Source organism: Myotis daubentonii, chromosome 14 (assembly GCF_963259705.1).
Source record: "Myotis daubentonii chromosome 14, mMyoDau2.1, whole genome shotgun sequence".
Classification (NCBI taxonomy): Eukaryota; Metazoa; Chordata; class Mammalia; order Chiroptera; family Vespertilionidae; genus Myotis; species Myotis daubentonii.
This window is the reverse complement of record NC_081853.1, coordinates 15,662,053-15,682,809: the sequence shown is the minus strand read 5'-3', so window position 1 is coordinate 15,682,809 and position 20,757 is coordinate 15,662,053. Positions and strand designations below refer to the sequence as shown.

Sequence of the window (20,757 nt, the reverse complement as noted above, 5' to 3'; positions counted from 1 at the left end):
GAGACGGTCTATTTTAAAATTTTTGTTTCAAGAGACTTTGTAATTGATATTTGAAGCATTTTTGTGACAGCTGTTTTAAAATCCTGGTCAGATAATGCCAGAATTTGACGTATCTTGTTGTTGGCATCAATGGGTTGTCTCTTCTTATACAAGTTGTAATTTTCCTGGGTTTGGGTATGATAGACTTTTTAATTGTATTCTGGGCATTTTTTTTATTATGTAAGGACACTGGGTCTTAATCAAGTATTTTACTTTTAGTAGACAATTACCCTGTTTAGCCTGTCGGTCCTGCCCCAGTTTTGGGGACTGTGGCTCCAAAGGCCATTTAATTTTCAGAATGCTGATGGGGCTCCCACTGGTTCCTGCCGGTGCTGGGGGGGAAGAAGGGCTGTCTCTAAGTTGGGGAGGTGGTCACAGGCCCATGGGGACAAGTTCGCTTCCTGGGCTTGTTGTTCATGGTCCCTGTGGTACTTCTTGGTGGAGAAGGGTATTCTCAGGCCTGGTGGGGATGGAGAATACCTCCTGGAAGCTTATGGCTAGCAAGACTCCTAAGAAATCCCCTTTGCAGGTGGTACTGAGCTCATCTGGTGCTGCCAGAGGGACTTCTGTTTATTTGATCTGGGGAGGCGTGAGCCTATCTGGGCTGCCTTCTGTTGCTAAGTAAAGAAATGCTGGGCATGGATCACCTTCTTCTGTTAGGTCGGAAGACCCCTGCCACGGTGTGTTCCTCCAGTCCTGGGGTCCCAAACCAGTTCACCTTCCTGTTACTATCCGTCAGAGTTTTTCTTTGGTTGCCTCTTGTGTTATTTCCAGGATTTATAGCTGTACTGAGTGGGGAGTAATAGGGAGAAATGAGCCTGCACCATCTTATCTGAACCAGAAGTCTGGTTAGTCTTCATTTTTTCATTTATTTTTATTTTTTAAAAAATATATTTTATTAATTTTTTTACAGAGAGGAAGGGAGAGGGATAGAGAGCCAGAAACATCGATGAGAGAGAAATATCGACCAGCTGCCTCCTACACACTCCCCACTGGGGATGTGCCCGCAACCAAGGTACATGCCCCTGACCAGAATCGAACCTGGGACCCTTGAGTCCACAGGCCGATGCTCTATCCACTGGGCCACACCGGTTAGGGCAGTCTTTATTTTTATTTATTATTCTAATTGTGGTACAAAACACAGATCATGAACTTTACCATCTTAAGTGGGCAGTTCAGTAGTGTTAAATACATTCATATTGTTGTACAACAGATCTCCAGAACTTTTCCAATTTGCAAAACTAAAACTCTATACTCATTAAACAAGAACTCTCCATTTCCTCCTCGCCTTTGCCCAGCTGTTAGTAACCACCATTCTACTTTCTGTTTCTGTGAATTTGACTACTTTAAATACCACCTATGAGTGGAATCATGCAGTATTTATCTTTTTTGTGACTGGTTTACTTCACTTAATATAATGTCCTCAAGGCTCACCCATGTTGTACCATACAACAGGGTTTTTCTCTTAAGGTGAAATAACATTCCATTGTATGTATAGATCACACTTTCTTTATCCACTCATCCACTGATGGACACTTTGTTTCCACCTCTTGGCTATTGTAAATAATGCTCCTATGAACACAGGTGTGCAACTATTTCTCCTACATACTATTTTCCATAGCAGCTGCACCATTTTACATTTCTACCAACAGGACACAAGGGTTCCAATTTCTTCACATCCTCACCAACACTTCTTGTGTTTTTGTTTGTTTTAATAGTAACCATCCTAATGGGTGTGATGTCAAGTATCTTTTCATATGGGATTGGCCATGGTTCATCTTTTAAATTTTTAAATTTAGATTTATAATGGGTGAGTAGTGGTATCTCATTGTGGCACTAACGAATTTGTTTCAGTTCTGGGTTGTTTTCAGTTGTTTTTTATATTTTCCTCTTCACCATGGGTTGCATTTTCCTGCTTCTTGGCGTGCCTTGTAGTCTTTGATTGGATGGCAGGCTCGGTGAACTTTACCCCGTTATGTGCTGGATGCTTTTGTATTCCTATAAATATTCTTGAGCTTTGTTATAGGATGCGGTTACGTTACTTGGAAATAGTTTGTTTTTTTCGGCCTTTAAGACTTGTGAGATGAATCACAGTACTGCTTATTAGAGAGCTACCGAAAGTAGGTCCTTCTGAGTACTTTACCCACTGATGATATTCTTCTAGTGCGGTTTGTGGGAACAGGCACTATTTCCAGCACTGTGAGTTCCCTCGAATCCTTTTGGATAGTTTCCCCACCCTTGGATAGTTTCTTACATGTGTGCACTGATCAGCACACAGATGAGTGTCTGAGGGGGGTCCCACTGCAGATTCAAGGTTCTCTCTCCATGCAGTGCTATCCTGTGTCCTCTAGATTGTAGCTGCTTTGGCCTCTGTCAACTCGCAGCTATATCTCTTCCACTCAGGGGGTTCACTGGATTCTACTGGGTTCCCCTCCTGCACTGCTGCCTGAAAACCCCTCAAGGCTGTAAACTGGAGCCATCATAGGGCTCCCCTTCTCTCAAGGTCACTTTCCTTCATTGCCTGGTGTCCAGTCTCTTCAAAACCATAATGTCATGTATGTTGCCTTTCTTTTTTTCTTTTCTTTTGGTTGTTTCAGGTGGAAGGTAATCTAGTCCTTGTTACTCCATAATGATTAGAATGCATTACTTTTATTAAAAATCTTTAAAATTTATTGATTTGAGAGAGAGATTGATTTGTTGTTCCACTTACTTATGCATTCATTGGTTGATTCTTGTACATGACCAGGATTGAACCCGCAATCTTGGTGTACTGGGACAATGCTCTAACCAACTGAAGTACCTGGCCAGGGCTAGAACTTAATACTTTTAAAGAGATTTAAATAATAAAAGTCTTATCTATTTTTCTACATAGTTGCATTTTAATGCTCTTCATTCTGTTGTGTGGATTCGTATGTCCATCTGCTATTGTTTTCTTTCTATTGAAAGAAGATCCTTTAACATTTCTTGTAGTATCAGTCTGCTGTGATTAACTCAGCATTTTTATGCCAGAAGATAAAGATGAGGAATCCACCAAGAGAGAATAATATCTACGGGGGGAAATAGGAATAAAGAGATAAGAATATCAATAAGAAAATCAACCCCGGAGATAAGAAGCCACATCCAGGAGGTTCAAGATCTCTCTTTCTGGAGTTCCTGAAAGAGAAAACAGAAAATTGTAGAAAGGAAAATACCAAAAATACAGGGAAATATTCCAGATTCTCTGAACTCAGAACCCCACCCTCTCCAAAGCATGCAGCACAATGAATGAAAATGATCCAGGCCAAGGCCATACATTTAAGACATTTCATAACACCATGTGCAGATTTAAAAGTCATTATTAAATCCTTCCCTAGGCTAGAAGGATTACTGGAATTCAGAGTGGAGCTGTGACTTCATGTCAAGAGATGCAGCCAGCCCAATGAAAACTATAAGCTCTTAATAGTGTTCAGAGTGATTTCACATACACTATTTCACCTTTTAAACTGCCTGAGGGCTTACATTGTCCTCCTTTCATAGACATGGGATAAGTCAGGGGTCCTCAAACTACAGCCCGCGGGCCACATGCAAATACAAATATTGTATTTGTTCCCGTTTTGTTTTTTTACTTCAAAATAAGATATGTGCAGTGTGCATAGGAATTTGTTCATAGTTTTTTTTTAAACTATAGTCCGGCCCTCCAAAGGTCTGAGGGACAGTGAACTGGCCCCCTGTTTAAAAAGTGTGAGGACCCCTGGGATAAGTAGATACACTAAATAGGAAACCTAGAATGACATTTTCCAAACCTTCATAGATAACACCATTCACTAATATTTAGGTGTGTTTGTTTCTGAACATGGACAAGTTGCTTGGAATGCATATCCAGTTTCCTGAAGAAGCAGAGCCTGGTTTCTAATTTTTTTCTAATCCACCAGGTCATTTTTTTGGGAAGCTGTTTCCAAATTTATTATTATTTTTTTTTTTGTAAGAAAAAAATTTTTTGCTTTGTTAATTGTGATCAATTTCTTGTCTGCAGTTTTTTTTTTTTTTTGCTAAATTATAGTTGCCATACAATATAAATGTTGAAACACTATATTGTACGTGAAACTAATAAGGTATTGTATGTCTTCCAGGTCAATTAATGAACTGCTTCTTTGGGTAGATGTACAGAGCTGACTGACACGCTTCGTTGGTAGGAGATGTGACATGAAGAGCAGTGATCTGCAAACTTGTTTGCATGAGTACTCCTGAGGTACATTGAATATACAGTTGTCTTTTCTCATTGTGTGTTTACATGGGCAAGGTTTTCAATCTCCATCATCTTCAGGTTCCTTCTGGTGGGTTTGGGCTTCAGGGACCTTCAAATTCCCTTCCCACACTGTAATTCTACCATTCTGCCAATTAACAAGGTAGCATGATTTAAATGAATCAACTACATCAATAAGAGGGCTTTTCTACCATGCCAAGGGGAGCCCAAGTGGTCAGATGTTCTCTTTATCAAATCTTCCAGTGTCCTCAGGCTGGTGGAGAATTTGTAGGTGGGCATGGGCTGAATTTAAAGGAAAAGTTGAGTGGCTAGCTCACCAAAATGGAGGGTTGCCATTTCCTGTAAGCACAGAGACATGGTTAAAACAGGACTGTTATGAAGAGCTCTTCAGTCTCAGCTGCTGCAGACTGTGCTAGGAATGGAAACAAAAGCAGTCGGCGGTGGTGACCACAGCCCAGAAGCTGAAACCACACTCTAATTTTGCACAAAACTGCTAGCTGTGGCTCTTTTCTTGGCTTGTGACTTCATTTAGACTGTGAGGGTTACATTTCGTTGTGTGTCAGATAACATCCTGAAAGTAGACTGGAGAAAACCATTTTGCCCTCAGTCATTTGTACTAACCCACTATTGTCAGGAAAGATGTTTTCTAACATGCTAGTACAGATACACTCGAGTATAGAGGTCAATACAATCCTGGAGCGAAAAGTGGGAGGAATAGCCAAAGTGGCCCTGAAGGAGGACAAGAAGGCTGAAAAGGAAGGAGGGGAAGGGGACAAGGAGAACAAGGAGGGAGGAGTTGTCATTTGGGAAAAATATTTGGAGTTAAATTTATGTGAACATTTTGATTACTCTGGAAATTGACAGTATGTTAAAGAAAATGGTAAGAGCTTCTTATAAAGAGAAGACCAATTACCAGCTTTTTTGGACCAGCATGCTATTGACAGTTGGTTATCAGCAGCTTAAAACTGTTTAACTTTTTCATCCTAAAACCACTCTTTGGGGGGATACAATAAACCCTTGATTTTGTGGACCTCAATTTAACGGACTTCAGATTTTTAAAAAAATTAAATCTTTATTGTTGAAAGTATTACATATGCCTTTTTTTCCTCCACTGACCACTTGTAGCCCACACAGTCCCCCACCCTGGGCCTTCACCACCCTATTGTCTGTGTCCATGGGTTATGTACATATGCATGCAAGTTCTTTGGTTGATCTCTTCCCACCCGCCCACCCTCCCCCACCTTCCCTCTGAGATTCTGCAAGGCATGCGGTAATTGGTTGGATTGTCAGTGGTGGCATGACTTTCTGCAGCAGTTTCCAGGGGACAATGCCCTAAGCCACGCCCCAACCATGTGCATTTGTTTACTCAAGGTGGCTGGTGAATGCAAGCATTTACTAGAGCTAGACCTATTAGGTATAAATTTTAAACTACTATAATGCATGTAGAAAACTGTGAAATTAAACTTTTCCTACATACTTAACATTAATTACACAAACCTGTCTACCTAAGTAAAAACAGGTAAGCTAACTAATTTGTCAATTTTTTAACATAAGCATTCAGAAAACCAACTTTATTGTACAATGTACTTTCAGCTTTAACGGACAACCCCCACTCAAATTAGTCCATTATATCAAGGTTTTACTATAAAACTAACCAAAGAATTTCAAAGTGAAATTTGCCTTCCATTGTTTAGCCTTGAGTGCTTCAACAGTCACCTATGCTAACAGTGAGATCCAATACTTCTTGTCTATAAGAATTCCGATTTATCACTTGACACATAGTACAGATTCAAGATATAGTTGTTAAAAACTAATAAATGGGTAAGTGGATGAGCAGAGAATGATCTTAGAAATACTGAGTTCTGCAAAAGCTTTGATAGATCAAAGCAAAGCATTCATTTCAACCTGCACCCTCTTTTAAAGTTTGCATTTGGGAACAAGCAAAAATTTTGGAAAGAACCTCCCGGGGAGGTAGTTGAAATTTGATGTTTGTAGGGTATAGACTGTACACAAAGAGGACAACATTTTAAAGTAATTTATTGGAAATGCTCCCAGAAAGTTTAAGGCCATAATACAAAAACATTCATTTCATCAAAACATTCATTGACTTTCTTCCCGAAGGTCAGCTCTTGACAGACCTCTTTTCTTGACGCACTGGCCAAAGTGGTGGATGATTCCTGCAAAGAACGAGTCATTCTTTTTCCCGACATCAAACACCTTCTCTCTGCTTCTATCTGCAGCAGGTTCATTCACTCCCCAAATCAGTAACAACTTGAGAAAACGAAGCAGTTTTAAATAAACTTGCAATAGGAAAAAAATTTCACCATGTTTAAGATCTATAAATACAGAAATAAGCTTACAGGGTAAAATTGACCACAATATTTTTTGTTTTTGAAAAATAAGTAATATACCTTGTTTCTATATTGATAAATCTTGTTACACCACTTCTCTGAATGCACATGATAGCTGTACGTAATAAAATGACAACGTAGTATTTACTGCTTTCTTTTCTGTAAACTTGAAAGACACAGAAGATTTAAAAAAAACCTTTTTGGCAATAATTTAGCATCATCACTACTAGTGCTGGTGTGGGTATGTATAACTTTGCACAGGTCACCCCTAATATTTACACTCGCAGGGGCTTTTGTGTGTATTCAGTTAACTTTTTAAAAGGTCTATGACCCACTTGGTGCTGTAAATCAAGGCTGGTCAAAGAGATACTAGTTTGGCTACCTGATCCTAATTAATCATAGACTTAATTAAGTTGGCCTTTGGAGAAGGTAATTGTGATTCCCAACACAGAGCCAGAGAGGGCAACCTCAGGACCCAAAAGCAGAGCAGGAAAGCCCGAGGTTCCGGCTGCTTCCAGAAGGGTGCTGGGCCTTGCTTTTCTCTTTTACTATTTCTCACGTAAGGTCCTGATGAACGTACTTCTTCCAAATTCTTCTCACGTTTCTATAAACAGAGTTGCTGACTCGGTTTCAGTCCTTTTTCCTCATCCCTTCACTGATGCTCTAACAGATGAAACACAGTGGAGACCCTGGCAGATGAAACACAATGGAGACGGGCTTCCTCGCTATCCTGCGGGTTTTCCCAGGTGCTCTGAGATTTATTCTCATGTTTTAGGCTAGAAATGGCTCTCCTAGGCAAGCCAGCTACGATGACAGAGACTCCGGGTGCAATGCACATTTCAGTTCAAGATTCAGAGCTGACAGCTGCGTTTGTGCTGGTCCTGTTAAGGCCAGACTCTAGTTCGTGTCCTAAGATTATTGCATCAGATTTGCACTGGATGACACGACAAGGTCAGGAGGGTATTTCTTCCTTTGCAAAATGAAGCCTCCAGGGCCCCCGGGGATGTTTACAAGCTTTGTGGTTGTATAACATCGAATCAAGTTCACTGCCAGGACTGATCTTTCCCGGTTTTCCTTCGAATGCCATCAGGGCACACGAGCGCCTTCCTCGTGCCCTGTGTGCAAGGCCCCCTAACCTCTGTGCCTTCAGCCACCACACCAAAGAGCTAGAAAAGCACTAGGAAACATGGAAGGACTCTTTAAGAATCTACATGAAACAGTAGTTTAGAGACTCCTTTTCTGTTTTTTAAAAATCCAGCAGGACATTTGAAAATAAGTTGTTCAAGTACCTCTTGATCCATCCAGACACTTGCGAAATACAATACAGGTGAACAGGCCACAGATTCCAGCTTACACAGACAGACGGGCAGTTACAGTACTGGGGACAAAGATACAGACACGAGAGACTGGGTCAATCAACACGGTCACAACATATTAAAAAGTGCTTCTCCAAACCGTTCCATGAGTGGAATGCAAATACTGTACAGGTAAGACACAGGGCTACTTCCAGGAAGTACTTGCTTCTGTCAGACATTGCTTTCAACGTGCTTGCTGTTCCCACAGGAAGAGTCTGTCTGTTCCATGCGCTCACAGTCGAGGCTGACCTCACTCGTGTCCATACTGCAGTCTGAGTCACTGTCCGATTGGTCCATCTGCTCCAGTTTCGTTTCTCCCTGCGGCTCCTTGCTCCCGGCGGCGGGATTTAGGAACGGTCCCTCCGAGTCGAGCACCCCAGCCTGCCCGGCAGCACATAGCACTGTTTCTTTGGCTTGACGAATACAGTTGAGCCACTGCTGTTTGTTGAAGGTGTCATTGGCTTGTAGTGAGTGGGTCTGACTTTGGGATCCATTTTTGAAACTTACTCTAAAGAAGTTTTTAACTAGAAATGAAAACACATGGAAAAAAAGGTCAATGGACAGATATCCTCCCAGGCCAAGATAACACATGTCGTGACACTAGCCCCAGGTCCCTATGGCACGGGCATCACTGACTGATTACAAAATATGACCCATGGATCTGGGACATGGCTCAGAAGTGCCCTGCAGCCACCATCAGTCAACCAGAGTTGACACAGGTCTAGCTCTCAGTTGCCCTCAGAAGCTAGCAAATGGGTATCAGCCTGGAAAAAACTAAGTCATGTTTCAGAGGACCCCGGAGTACTGGTCACCCAACCTGGCTGCGTTATCAAAATGCCCTGGGGAGCTTATTAAAAACATAGATACCCGGGTTCTACCCTTAGAGATTCAGAATCACTAGGTCTAGGGCAGCCGTGGGCAAACTACGGCCCGCGGGCCGGATCCGGCCTGTTTGAAATGAATAAAACTAAAAAAAAAAAAAAAAAAAAAAAAAAAAAGGCCGTACCCTTTTATGTAATGATGTTTACTTTGAATTTATATTAGTTCACACAAACACTCCATCCATGCTTTTGTTCCAGCCCTCCGGTCCAGTTTAAGAACCCATTGTGGCCCTCGAGTCAAAAAGTTTGCCCACCCCTGGTCTAGGGTGTGCCTGGTAGTCTATAATTTCAACAATTTCCTCACCTAGAGAGCATTTCAAGTTTCAGAAGCTCTTTGTAACATCAAAACTTGCCTATGAACCTCCACGATGGAACCTTTTCATTTATATCCAGTGATTGAGAAGATATGCAATGACGCAGAGCGGTTATAAATTCGGTTTCATTTAAAAATGAAATTATATTTTTAAGATCTCAACAGGAGTTATGTGCATTTAAAAAACAGTAGTGCACACTATGCAAGACATTTTATTTAGTTTAATAACAACAATATCAACTGGCATTTAATGGCCCCACGTGCACCGCTTGGTTCAAGAAGGATCTGCGTCCAGCCAGTTCCCTTGCATGACCTTGTAGTCAAGGCTGGGAGCCATCCCATCGGATACATTCGGGCTCCACTCTTTGTCTTGGGAAAGCGCCTAACTCCTCTATGTCTTGGTTTCCTTATTTGTAAAATGAGGGAAACAAAGAGAATCTGCCTTATGAGATTATGATGAGGAATAACAGAAGTCCTTATACAATGCCTGGCACAGGGCCAGTATTCAAGAAATAGAAGTTACTACTACTACTACCATCACTAGGGTGGAGGACTGATGAGTAGCTAAGAGATAGTACATCCTAATTACTCTGACAATATGATGCCAGTGTTACCACAAGAGTCAAAATGTCACTTTCTCAAAGAAGTCTGCCCTGACCATCTCATCTAAAACAGATCGCCTACTGCTACCCCATTTATCCCCTTACGTGGTTTTAGTATCCTTAACAGCACCCAGCTATCTCCTCCTCCATCACAATGTAAACTCCATAGGAGCAAGGCATTGAACTGTTTGTCCACAAGGGTGTACTAGTGCCTAGAAGAGTGCTTGACACGTAGAAGATACTCGATAGACATGGCTATCTTAGCTTCTCTTGGTTAGCGCCTTTGTTTATTCAGTCTCAAGTTAGAGAAGCTTATTGGAGTATGGTAAGTACAAACGAACCCGCAGCCCAATCGACCATTCTTATGTCTCTTTAGAGACAAGTCTGCCAGCTCAACTACAAAAGGCACTGTTATGCAACTGGTATCCACCTAGGGACTATCTGGTATTAAGCACGCTTTTATAAAGAGAAAGACAGAGAGAAAGGGAGCTTAAGAAGCACCAGTTCAGTTATGTGCAGGCAGGTTCACTTGCAGTATCTTACTTAACCCTGAAGACCACCTTATGGAGTACAGGCCATGTATCCCCACTTTGCACATGAAAAACCGAGGCTCACAGAGATTGAACAAAGCTACACAACCAGTAAGCACTGAACTAGCTCTGGGATGCAGTTCAACTCCAAGGCCATGGCTCTTCTCTTTTCACCAGCCAGCCACGCCCTCTGAACCACCATTGCACTAAACGTTCAACAGGTCAAAACAAACTGTCGTCATACTTCTCTCATTGTTGCTGAATGCCCCTCGCAGGGAGCCGCCCAGCCTCACTTCTCCATCCTGCAGGTCTTCCAGCAGGAGGTCCTTCACAGGGATCGGCTGCCGGTACAGCTGGTAGCAGAGCTGCTCATTGTGGGTGATGGCTCGAGTGATCACCAGCACTTCTTGGAACAGGAAAACGTGCAGTTTCTAGAAGAGAAGAATCCACAGGATGTCCCTAAGCAACAATCTAATGAGTGGTTGATTACTGGACTAAGAGGTCCACAGGTACCAAGTTCACACTGGATTATACACTTCAGGCTCAAGTCCACCTCCAGGTGAACAGAAGTCAGGCAGGTCCCAGATGCACCCATTGCCTTTCTTACAGGAGCCTCCTGAGGGCCCCGTGGAGAAGGCCTTTCTGCCTACAGACACCAGCAGCCAGGACTGCCTTCACATTGCAATTCAGAACCTGTGCAGACACACACGGTCCCAGCTCCCATAAGAAAAAAATAAAAAAAGGGGAACAGAATAAAAGGGGGTAATGAGGGGGTGGGGTGGGGGGGAAGATAGTACCTCCCTGACTTTGGTTTACATTACTCAATATAATTCTAAGAGATCAAAATGAATAATCTATCTATAATAATAAAAGCATAATATGCTAATTCGACCTGACATCCTTGTGGACGACCTACTGGATGAAGCCAGGGCTGGGAGGGAAGCCCGGGTCCCGGGTGCCAGAGGGAAGCTGGTGTGGGCAGCCGGGGGAAGGCAGGCCTACTCTTGCACGAATCTCATGCATCGGGCCTCTAGCAGTCTATCAAGGATGAGATTGGTATATCAAAGCCTAATATTAATCTCTTCTTCCCAAACTCAAAAAAACACTTGTCCCTTCAACCACAGAGCTGATTATCAGCTTCATGCAGGCACCCCCCCTGGGAACACTGCCCATTCCCAGGGAAACCAGAGCATGCTGCCGCAGCCAAGAGAAAGAAGATCAAAGACGTCGTCCTTCTCAGTTGAGTTCCTCAGAACCTCAGTTCTCTGAAGAGGTTGTGTTTAAAAGGCTGACGACCGATGTGTGTGTTGTGGGCAAAAGAAAATCTCAAAAATAAAGGCTTCTGTCAAACCACATCATGAAAGCAATTTTGCCAGGTTGGTGCGGGGGGGTGGTAAACTGGCTCCATTCAGTTCCATGTGCCAGACTCTTCTCTCTGTTGGAAATGCTTAGGGAGTGAAGTGAAAAGACCCACCACTTTGCAGCTGGGATTTGGTTTTCTAGTATTTGGAAGTATTTGGGATTGTCCACTTAAAAGTCTCAAAAAGGAAATGGGTAGAAACTCACATTGAAAATTTTTGTTTGTTTTTTGTTATAGAATAGTATGTATTTTTCTATTACTCAAGAAGTAAGAGAAAATAATTTTTCAAATTTATTGGCATAAACTTGTTCCTGGTAGTATCTTATTATCTTCTTTTTTATTAAAGTATAGTTGACACAATGTTACTAGCTTCAGGTATACAACATAGTGATTTGATATTTATGGACCTTACAAAGTGATTACTACGTTAAGTCCAGTAACCATCTGTCACCATACAAAATTACTATGATATAACCGACTATATTCCCTGTGCTGTACATTACATGCCGTGACGTAATTAATTTATGACTGGAAGTTTGCACCTATTATTCCCCTTCACCTTTCTCACCCATCTAGAATCTTGATTTGGGGCAGAGGAAGCACATTCAGCATTCTCAGATACTTTCATATTTGGGAGAAGTGAGACCTACCGCCACCCCATCACAGACAGACAGACACACACACACATGCATGCACATGCATATGCACACACACATGCACACCAAAAACTAAAGCTCAACCAAATGTTGGCTGGTGGAAACACAAATGATGATTCTGTATTGTGGCGGGGGGAGGGGAGGAGAGGTTTGAGGAGTGAGAGTTTGTTTATCAAAATGACTAAACATGCATTTAAAATAGTTGAAAACATAGTAAAGCACAAAATAACCAAGTGAAGGGCTTTTTTAGGGGAGAAGTGGTACAAAAAATGTGTTAAAACTTTTTGTTTTGGGGAAGGAGAGAAGGGATTGGTCATCGTTGTGCACACTAAACATTATCAGAGATATTTATACAGTTTCTACTTAAATCAATCTTATAGCCACTGTAGGCAGTTTGAACGCAGATTATCTGGGTAATCTTTTTTTTTTCTCCTTAAAACAATTTTTTATGGTTGACACTATTACAGATGTCCCCAACCCCTTGCCCCTTTGATCACCTCCACCCAGTCCCCACACCCCCGCCCCTGGCCTTCATCATACTGTTGTCTGTGTCCAAGGCCTATCTATATAAGTTCTTTGGCTACTGTTTCCACCTTCTTTTACTCAGTTCCCCGCACCCGCCTCCCCTCTGACATTTGTCAAGTCTGTTCCATGAATCCATGCCTCTGGTTCTATTTTGCTTGTCAGTTAATTTTGTTCATTAGATTGCACATATTAGTGAGATCATACGATATTTGTCTTTCTTGACTGGCTTATTTCACTTAGCATAATACTCTCCAGGTCCATCCATGCTGTGACAAAGGGTAAGAGTTCCTTCTTTTTTTACAGCCATGTAGTATTCCATTGTGTAAATGTACCACAGCATCTTTATCCACTCATCTACTGATGGGCACTTGGGCTGTTTCCAGATCTTGGCTATTATAAATAATGCTGCTATGAACATAGGGTGCATATATTCTTTTTGATTGGTGTTTTGGGATTCTTAGGATATATTGCCAGAAGTGGGATCGCTGAGTCAAAAGGAAGTTCCATATTTAATTTTTTGAGGAAACTCTATACCAGTGATGGCGAACCTTTTGAGCTCGGCGTGTCAGCATTTTGAAAAACTCTAACTTAACTCTGGTGCCGTGTCACATAAGAAATTTTTTGATATTTGCAACCATAGTAAAACAAAGACTTATATTTTTGATATTTATTTTATATATTTAAATGCCATTTAACAAAGAAAAATCAACCAAAAAAATGAGTTCGCCTGTCACCTCTGACGCGCGTGTCATAGGTTCGCCATTACTGCTCTATACTGTATCTGGGAAATCTTTAAAAAAAGTTTTTTTTTTTAATCCTCACCCAAGGGTATCTTCCATTGATTTTCAGAGAGTAGAAGAGAGAGGGAAAGACAGAGAAATATCGATGTGAGAGAAACATCGATTGGTTGCCTACTGCACTCGCCCTGGAGCCTGCAACCAAGGTACGTGCCCTTGACCGGAATCGAACCCGGGACCCTTCAGTCTGCAGGCTGATGCTCTATCCACTGAGCCAAACCGGCTAGGGCAGTATCTGGAAAATCTTTACAAAGATTTATTATCCCTTACTTATGAATGCTCATTGAGGATTCCTGTTCCTATTTTCTGTTTCTTTTTGCCCTCAAGAAATTGGGTTCTTTTCCTGACACAAGATTTTGTTTATGATGATTTCTACAATTCTACGGGGGAGGGGGGAAATAGCTAAAACAAACCTCCCATCTCAACTACTATCTTTGTTCTCAAAAACCTGTCTCCCTGCCATATGAACCAGAGTTCGTCTTTAATGCCCTACCCATCTAACCCGTCTCAGCCCTTGACTGAGGGACAGAAAGAAAATAGGCCCTCATCCCATGGAGCACTGCCTCTTCCTGACAATTTCCCACAGAGCTCCTAAAAATGTGTGGTCAAGGAGCCAGAGCATTCAGTGTTACAAGTCCACCAGTGCTTTCCAAAAACCAGCAAGAAGCAGAATGCAGCTTTCTACCCATCGGCCACTCCCTAGTCAAAGAGAAACACCTTTTAAGCAGTGGTCTGCGACAGGTCTCATTACCTCCACTGCAGCACTGATAATGGGTGCTGAGCACATGTATTCAGTGATTTCAAGTAACATTTCCAAGCCTGCTCTTAAACGCCATTTCACAGTCCAGGTCAAATGATATCCCTTGAATGATCACAGCTCAATTGAGAACTCTTCAATATAGTTTTGGCTGCCCAGCCAGCGTGGTTCAATGGTTGAGTGTCGACCTATGAACCAGGAGGCCACGGTTCAATTCCTGGGTTATGGGCTTGCACATCCCACTAGGAATGTGCAAGAGGCAGCCAATCAATGATTCTCTCTCATCATTGATGTTCCTATCTCTCTCTCTCTCTCTCTCTCTCTCTTTCCCTTCTTCTCTGAAATCAATACAAATGTATTTAAAATATAAATATAGTTTTGGCTTTCATTCCAAGATACTGAAGGTAAATACAGTAAAAGTGGAGACTCTTTCTCAACACTGAATTTAAATATATAGTGTAGATAATAAAATTTATATGTTATATAAAATGTTTTACATTATAACATAAAAATTATAACATATAACATGTATTAGCATTATTTTCTACTGACTACACATAAAAATAGCCTGGTCAGTTGAATGAATTTTGAACTCTCATATAATTCAAATTCATCCTTTCTTTATATAAGCATTCACTCATTCATTCATTCACTCACTCATAATAGGTTCTGGGAGTTGACACAGCACAGTCCTCTCTCAAAGAGTATGGTATAACAGGAGATACTGACAGAGAGGTGGAGAACTGCAACCCACTGCAGTAAGCACTCCAGGGGAGACTTGTCCAAGGTGCCATGATAGGAGAGGAAGAACAATTTCGATATCTACTCAATAATAAAAGCCAAGAAATGGGGTATCTACAGGTCAGAGGTAGATACACAGCTAATGGAAAGTAGGTTACTATTTTAAAAAAACAAAACATTGGTCTCAAAATGTCAGTCTGTCGATGGGTACCAATCCTACGAAAGAAAAGAGCTTCTCACAATGCTAAATGCACTCCATGCGAGAGCTGTTTCCCTGAGATCACCCGCTGTTTCCTGATATCCAAGTGGGAGGAGATACTGTTCTGTGTTTGCTTTAGAAGGTTACGATCAAACAAAATAAAACACTGGCAACTCTATGTTGTTTTCCAAAATTCTTTCTATATTATGGTCATAAAATTAAAAAATATACATGTATACATAAATTATAAACACGTATTTGTATATATGTTATATGTAAACTAGAGGCCCGGTGCACAAAATTTGTGCACTCAGGGGGTTCCCTCAGCCCAGCCTGCGACCTCTCGCAGTCCAGGAGCCCTGGGGGGATGTTCGACTGACAGCTTAGGCCTGTTCCCCAGCTGTCAGTCAGACATCCTTAGCGCTGCCGTGGAGGCGGGAGAGGCTCCCACCAACATCGTTGCACTCGCCAGCCATGAGCCCAGCGGCACTACCCCTGTGGGAGTGCACTGACCACCAGGAGGCAGCTCCTGTGTTGAATGTCTTCCCCCTGGTGGTCAGTGTGTGTCATAGCGACCAGTTGTTCAGCTGTTTCGTCAATTTGCATATTACCCTTTTATTATATAGGATTATAACCATCTATATCATAAAAGGCCTGTGGTCACGACACCGTAACGACAGAACGACCAAACAACTGGTCACCAGTAGGTACGTGGAGCACCTCTCGCGGGCCGGGACTTGCGGTGAGGTGGGGCTGGCACGGGTCTGGTGCGGTGGAGGCGGGGCCCGCGGCTTGCGCAGGGCGGGTCTGGGTCTCGTGTGATTTCACGCGCTGGGCCTCTAGTATAATATATAAACATGTATAATATATGTGATTCTCTGATATAAAAGACAATGGAAAAGCCATTTTTGTCTAAAGAACATGACCCTGGGTAGGGAAGGCAGAGTAACAGGAGGCTCAGCATCCAATGGATTCAGTGTTGGGGAAGGCCCAGGGAGAGACCACTGGAGGGGAGTAACCACTCACCATGCCCCGGTTGTTCTTCAGTTCGCCATGACAGCACAGCACTCTCGAGCTGTCGATCAGAGAGTCCTTCTGGCCTTCTTCCAAGTAGAGAAGCCGTTCTTTATAATAATGGCATTCAGATTCCCCAGTCTTGATGTTGATTTCTGCTACGATTCCCTGAATGATGTTTATCTGTGGAAACAAAAAGAGTATGGGGAATGGAAGCAAGCCACCCACACTAACAAGTCCCAGGGGCTCAGCCTAGAGCAGCGGTTCTCAACCTTCCTGATGCTGCGACCCTTTCATACAGTTCCTCATGTTGTGGTGACCCCCAACCATAAAATTATTTTTGTTGCTACTTCATAACTGTAACTTTGCTACTGTTATGAATCGTAATGTAAATATCTGATATGCTATATGTGTTTTCCGATGGTCGTGACCCACAGGTTGAGAACCGCTGGCCTAGAAGGTCGCCATGGTCCACCTGGATCTAATTCTGAGATTCTGTTATCCAAGTTGCTGCTCTGGGAAAGGGGAAAAATAGAATGCTTTTACTATGCTGTATCTATCCATCCATCTATACACATACACTACATACACATGTATTTATACATGTGTCCACATACATTTATCTGTAAACACATACAGATATTTGTATTGTATATAAAACTAATGTTGATGAATAATCTTATTGGAGAGGACAGATATAAGGTACTATTTTCGATAGGCAGGACTCACAGCTACTACATACACTTAGGCCCAAACCTCAGCACATGTGAACAAGTGAGGGGGCAGAGGGATTTCAAAGCAATGGCGGATGCAATGCTGTTAATACAAAATGAAACAAAACAAAACGAAACAAAAACAGCACGGCACTGAGACATATCAGTGGGTGTGAATTCTGATGGGTTGTTCTATCACATAGGTACATCGAGAAGTTAGAAAATACTAGAAAACAAAGGAACAAGAAATCAGCTGCATAAAAACTAAGACACCAATCAAAGGCAAAGTAATGACTTCCTCTGTCCTCTAATAGTGAAAAGACCAAAAGTCCCAACTGCCTTGCGGTGGTTTTAACTGAAAGAGCTAAAAAGTGACCAGGTCTTTAACATGTCGAAGTGGTAGTGAATTGTCTCTAAGACGGTTAAGTGATTATTTTTCACATGCGAGTGAAATGATCTTCTCAAAGCAACTGGATGAAAACTTCTACCAGTTATAACTGGAACATCCACGTGAGTGTGACAGAAAAGCGTACAGCTCCGAGCTAAAGCCTGGTGATGGTAGCCTGTGAACAGATGCATAATCTGTATACTTTTGTAGCTATTGAGAATTTCAAAGATCATTTATTTATTTTTTATTTATTTGTTTATTTAAAAATATTTTTATTGATTTCAGAAAGGGAGAGGTGGAGAGAGAGATAGAAATATCAATGATGAGAGAGAATCATTGATCAGCTACTTCCTGCATGCCCCCTACTGGGGATTGAGCCCACAACCTGGGCATGTGCCCTGACCGGGAATTAAACTATGACCTCTTGGTTCATAAGTTGACGCTCAACCTCTGAGCCACACCAGCCAGGGTCCTCTCTTGGTTTTCAAAAATGACTGATTATTTACTGCTACTTTAAAAAACAAACAAAAAAAGAAATTGCACAAAATATGTTAAAGCTATGACTCATCCTTTAACTTAATTAAACTAATGTTCGTTGAGCATCTGTTCATTGTTAACGTAGGGTGCATTCAAAGAAACGGGAGGGTCTCTATCCTCAAGAAGCTTAAAAATATTATATGAGAGGTACCTGAGCCACTGATTCATTATCCTTTTATTTTATTACATTTTTAATGTTATAGAATCCATATATTTCCTTGCTTTTAAAGATCTTAGCATTAATTGTTATGACTCATAAGTTAATTATTATTAAGTATAACTGGGCAGCTGACATTAACCAGCACTTGAGTCAATTTTCTGAGTTTCCTGCAAGGGTCCAGGAAACCAGAAGGAAGATGCACCACAGGCATAAAGACGTGTTCACTTCCTAATTTAACTCAGGAACTGAAGAGCTGGCATATCACATGAAGATTAATAAACTCAAACACCATGTGGTTCCTTAGGCAGCTATGACTACTTTCAAAGGTGCTTTTTTTCCTCTGGTGTTTGAAAGTATAAAGAGCCAAAACAATGGAAACCATCAGTGTTATTCCCTATTCTATATGTACGTTTATAATAGTAACTCTGGATCTGCTTTATTAAAAAATCTTATTTTGTATTTATAGCCACCTGTACACCGTCAGAGTCTACTCTCTCTGCACTGGTTCCTAAGAGGAATTTATTTTGTAGAATTTCATCGAGGAACAAAGCTAAATATAGTAGACTGCCAAAAGCAAACAGTCATGGCAGTTGTACATTAAAATTAAATTTATTGTTGCATCTCTCATCAAATCAAAGGGAAGGGGCCGGTAAAGGGAGATGACGAGAGATACCTGGTAACTGAACAGGGATTAAGCCCACATATGCTGGACTCATCATCCTCAAAGTGGAATCTGAAAGCCCTGTCTGGCTAGTCCCTTGGGTGGTAAGAGCATCTCCTCACAGGCTCCTGACACGAACCAACAATAGCAGCCTTCACTGCTGCTGCATCAAAAGCAGGACTGTTCTTCCCACTGATTGCAGTGATTTTTTTATGTTATAGGAGTTGGGGAACAGCAACTGGCAGAGGGGAGAGACAGCCTTCAGGATCATCTTCTGGCTGAAACCATCCTGAGAATTTAAAACATTAAACAACTAGCTCCCGGAATATCTGAATATACAGAGTCCTATTTTAAGAATTTCTCTTTTGGGGGAAATTTCTATCAAGCCTCTGAAACACTGTTAAGAAATTCTAATAACGATGTGATACTTGATGCATTGCATTAGCAGCAAGACTTCCTTTAGATCTAAGTCACAGGACTGAACGCTTGGTGTAGAAGCAATTTACTTAGTGTTCTCTGTTTTCTTTTATTTTCATAGGTGGAAACTTTATTCAGGGAACATGTAAGTTAAGCTACATTTATGTTTATCAAACATTCACCATGCTCCCAAGAGTACAGGGCTAAATATTTCTGCTCATCTGGGGTAATGCCACAAGGATTTTGAAAAGAAGATTAAAAAGTGCTGTGCCTACATTGTGTAAGTGGGCATTCAGAAGACTTGCTTTGCAGACATTTTCCAGTGCGGGTTTCCCATGCTTCGTGCACAAATCTGCCTGAATTACCAGGTGCAGAGTCAACTTTGGAGAAGGGCATCACATTTTATGCACTAGGGAAAGTGGTGCAAACAATCATATTCTTTTTTCCCTTTTAGTTCAAGCTTTAGCTCACTGGGTGTTTTTTTATACACAGAGTATTATTCTTTCATGCTGCATATTAAAAAGAAATCTTCACAATAAAACTGTAAGCAAGCTTGTGTGCTTTAAAAAAGTAATTATTTAGACTAGCGTGAGCTCCCTCTGCTTTCATTCCTGCAGACCACACACTGGCTGGGATGAAATATGGAAAGGAGGCAACTCTATTGCACTCTTCCCAGTAATAAAAACAGACATGATGAAGTGAGATGGGCCTCATCCCTGGTGCCCGCATCCCCCATCGTGCTGGACTGGGGGCCTGGTCTGTGTAAGTCGGGCCTGCCAGACACCTCATGAATCAGGAGCGTCTTTTCTCTTTCTTCTCTGTCCTTACATGGAGGCACTGGCCCAGCTCTGCACCAGTGAGGCCTCTCCGCAAAGCTTGGTGGGCAGCTTTCTGTAATTGCAAAGGCAACAGGGCCCAGAGTATCCAGGCTTTCCGCTCCACGGTATAGGATCACAAGGAAGTGGAAAGAGCCCTGGATTTGCAATCTACACTGACAGGTTCAGGCAGCAGCCCCATCCCTTGCCGGCTCTGGACCCGACAAACTGTCTTCCCCTCCAAGCCTCATCTAGAAAACGGTCCTAACAAGAAGTTACCTCATAGACTACTCTGAAGACGAACTAAGAGCTGATTTACTGGGTATTCAACAAACGCCTGCAGGTATCACTGTTAGTGTTGTTGTTATTACTTATTATTAAGCCCTTCTTTGGGAGGAGATGGGCAGGGTGCACAACAGGGTCAAGGCTTCTGATTTTCAAACCACCGACGCACATCCTCTTTCTGCTACTGTCACAGACCCAGTCAGGGAACGAGCCCTATGAATTGGTCTCTTAGCCTCCACACCTACTGCCCCCTCTGAGCAGGCTCCTGTGACTGCACAGCTGGGCAGCTGCACCAAGGGACTGTCCCTAGTCTCTCCTTGTCTGTCCCCCGTCCTACAGACCAGGAGGTAAGTTGTCCAAGGTTACACAGTTTGTTGCGATGGAGGTGGGATTTGAACCTGAATCCCAGCTACTTAGA

At 42.0% G+C, this 20,757-nt stretch overlaps 1 protein-coding gene across 11 annotated transcripts in view; it reads right to left on the bottom strand.

Annotated features, from left to right (window-relative positions):
* Window positions 1–6,302: 6,302 nt before the first annotated feature.
* Window positions 6,303–20,757, bottom strand: part of ARHGEF3 (Rho guanine nucleotide exchange factor 3) — a 288,364-nt gene continuing 273,909 nt past the window's right edge. For all 11 annotated transcript variants that reach the window (XM_059663245.1, XM_059663247.1, XM_059663254.1 and 8 more), the window contains 3 exons: window positions 16,376–16,546; window positions 10,559–10,745; window positions 6,303–8,512 (listed from right to left, as the gene is read on the bottom strand). In XM_059663245.1, the coding sequence (XP_059519228.1) occupies window positions 8,160–8,512; window positions 10,559–10,745; window positions 16,376–16,546 (711 nt within the window). In that variant the 3' untranslated portion in view covers window positions 6,303–8,159. The remainder of the gene's footprint in view (window positions 8,513–10,558; window positions 10,746–16,375; window positions 16,547–20,757) is intronic.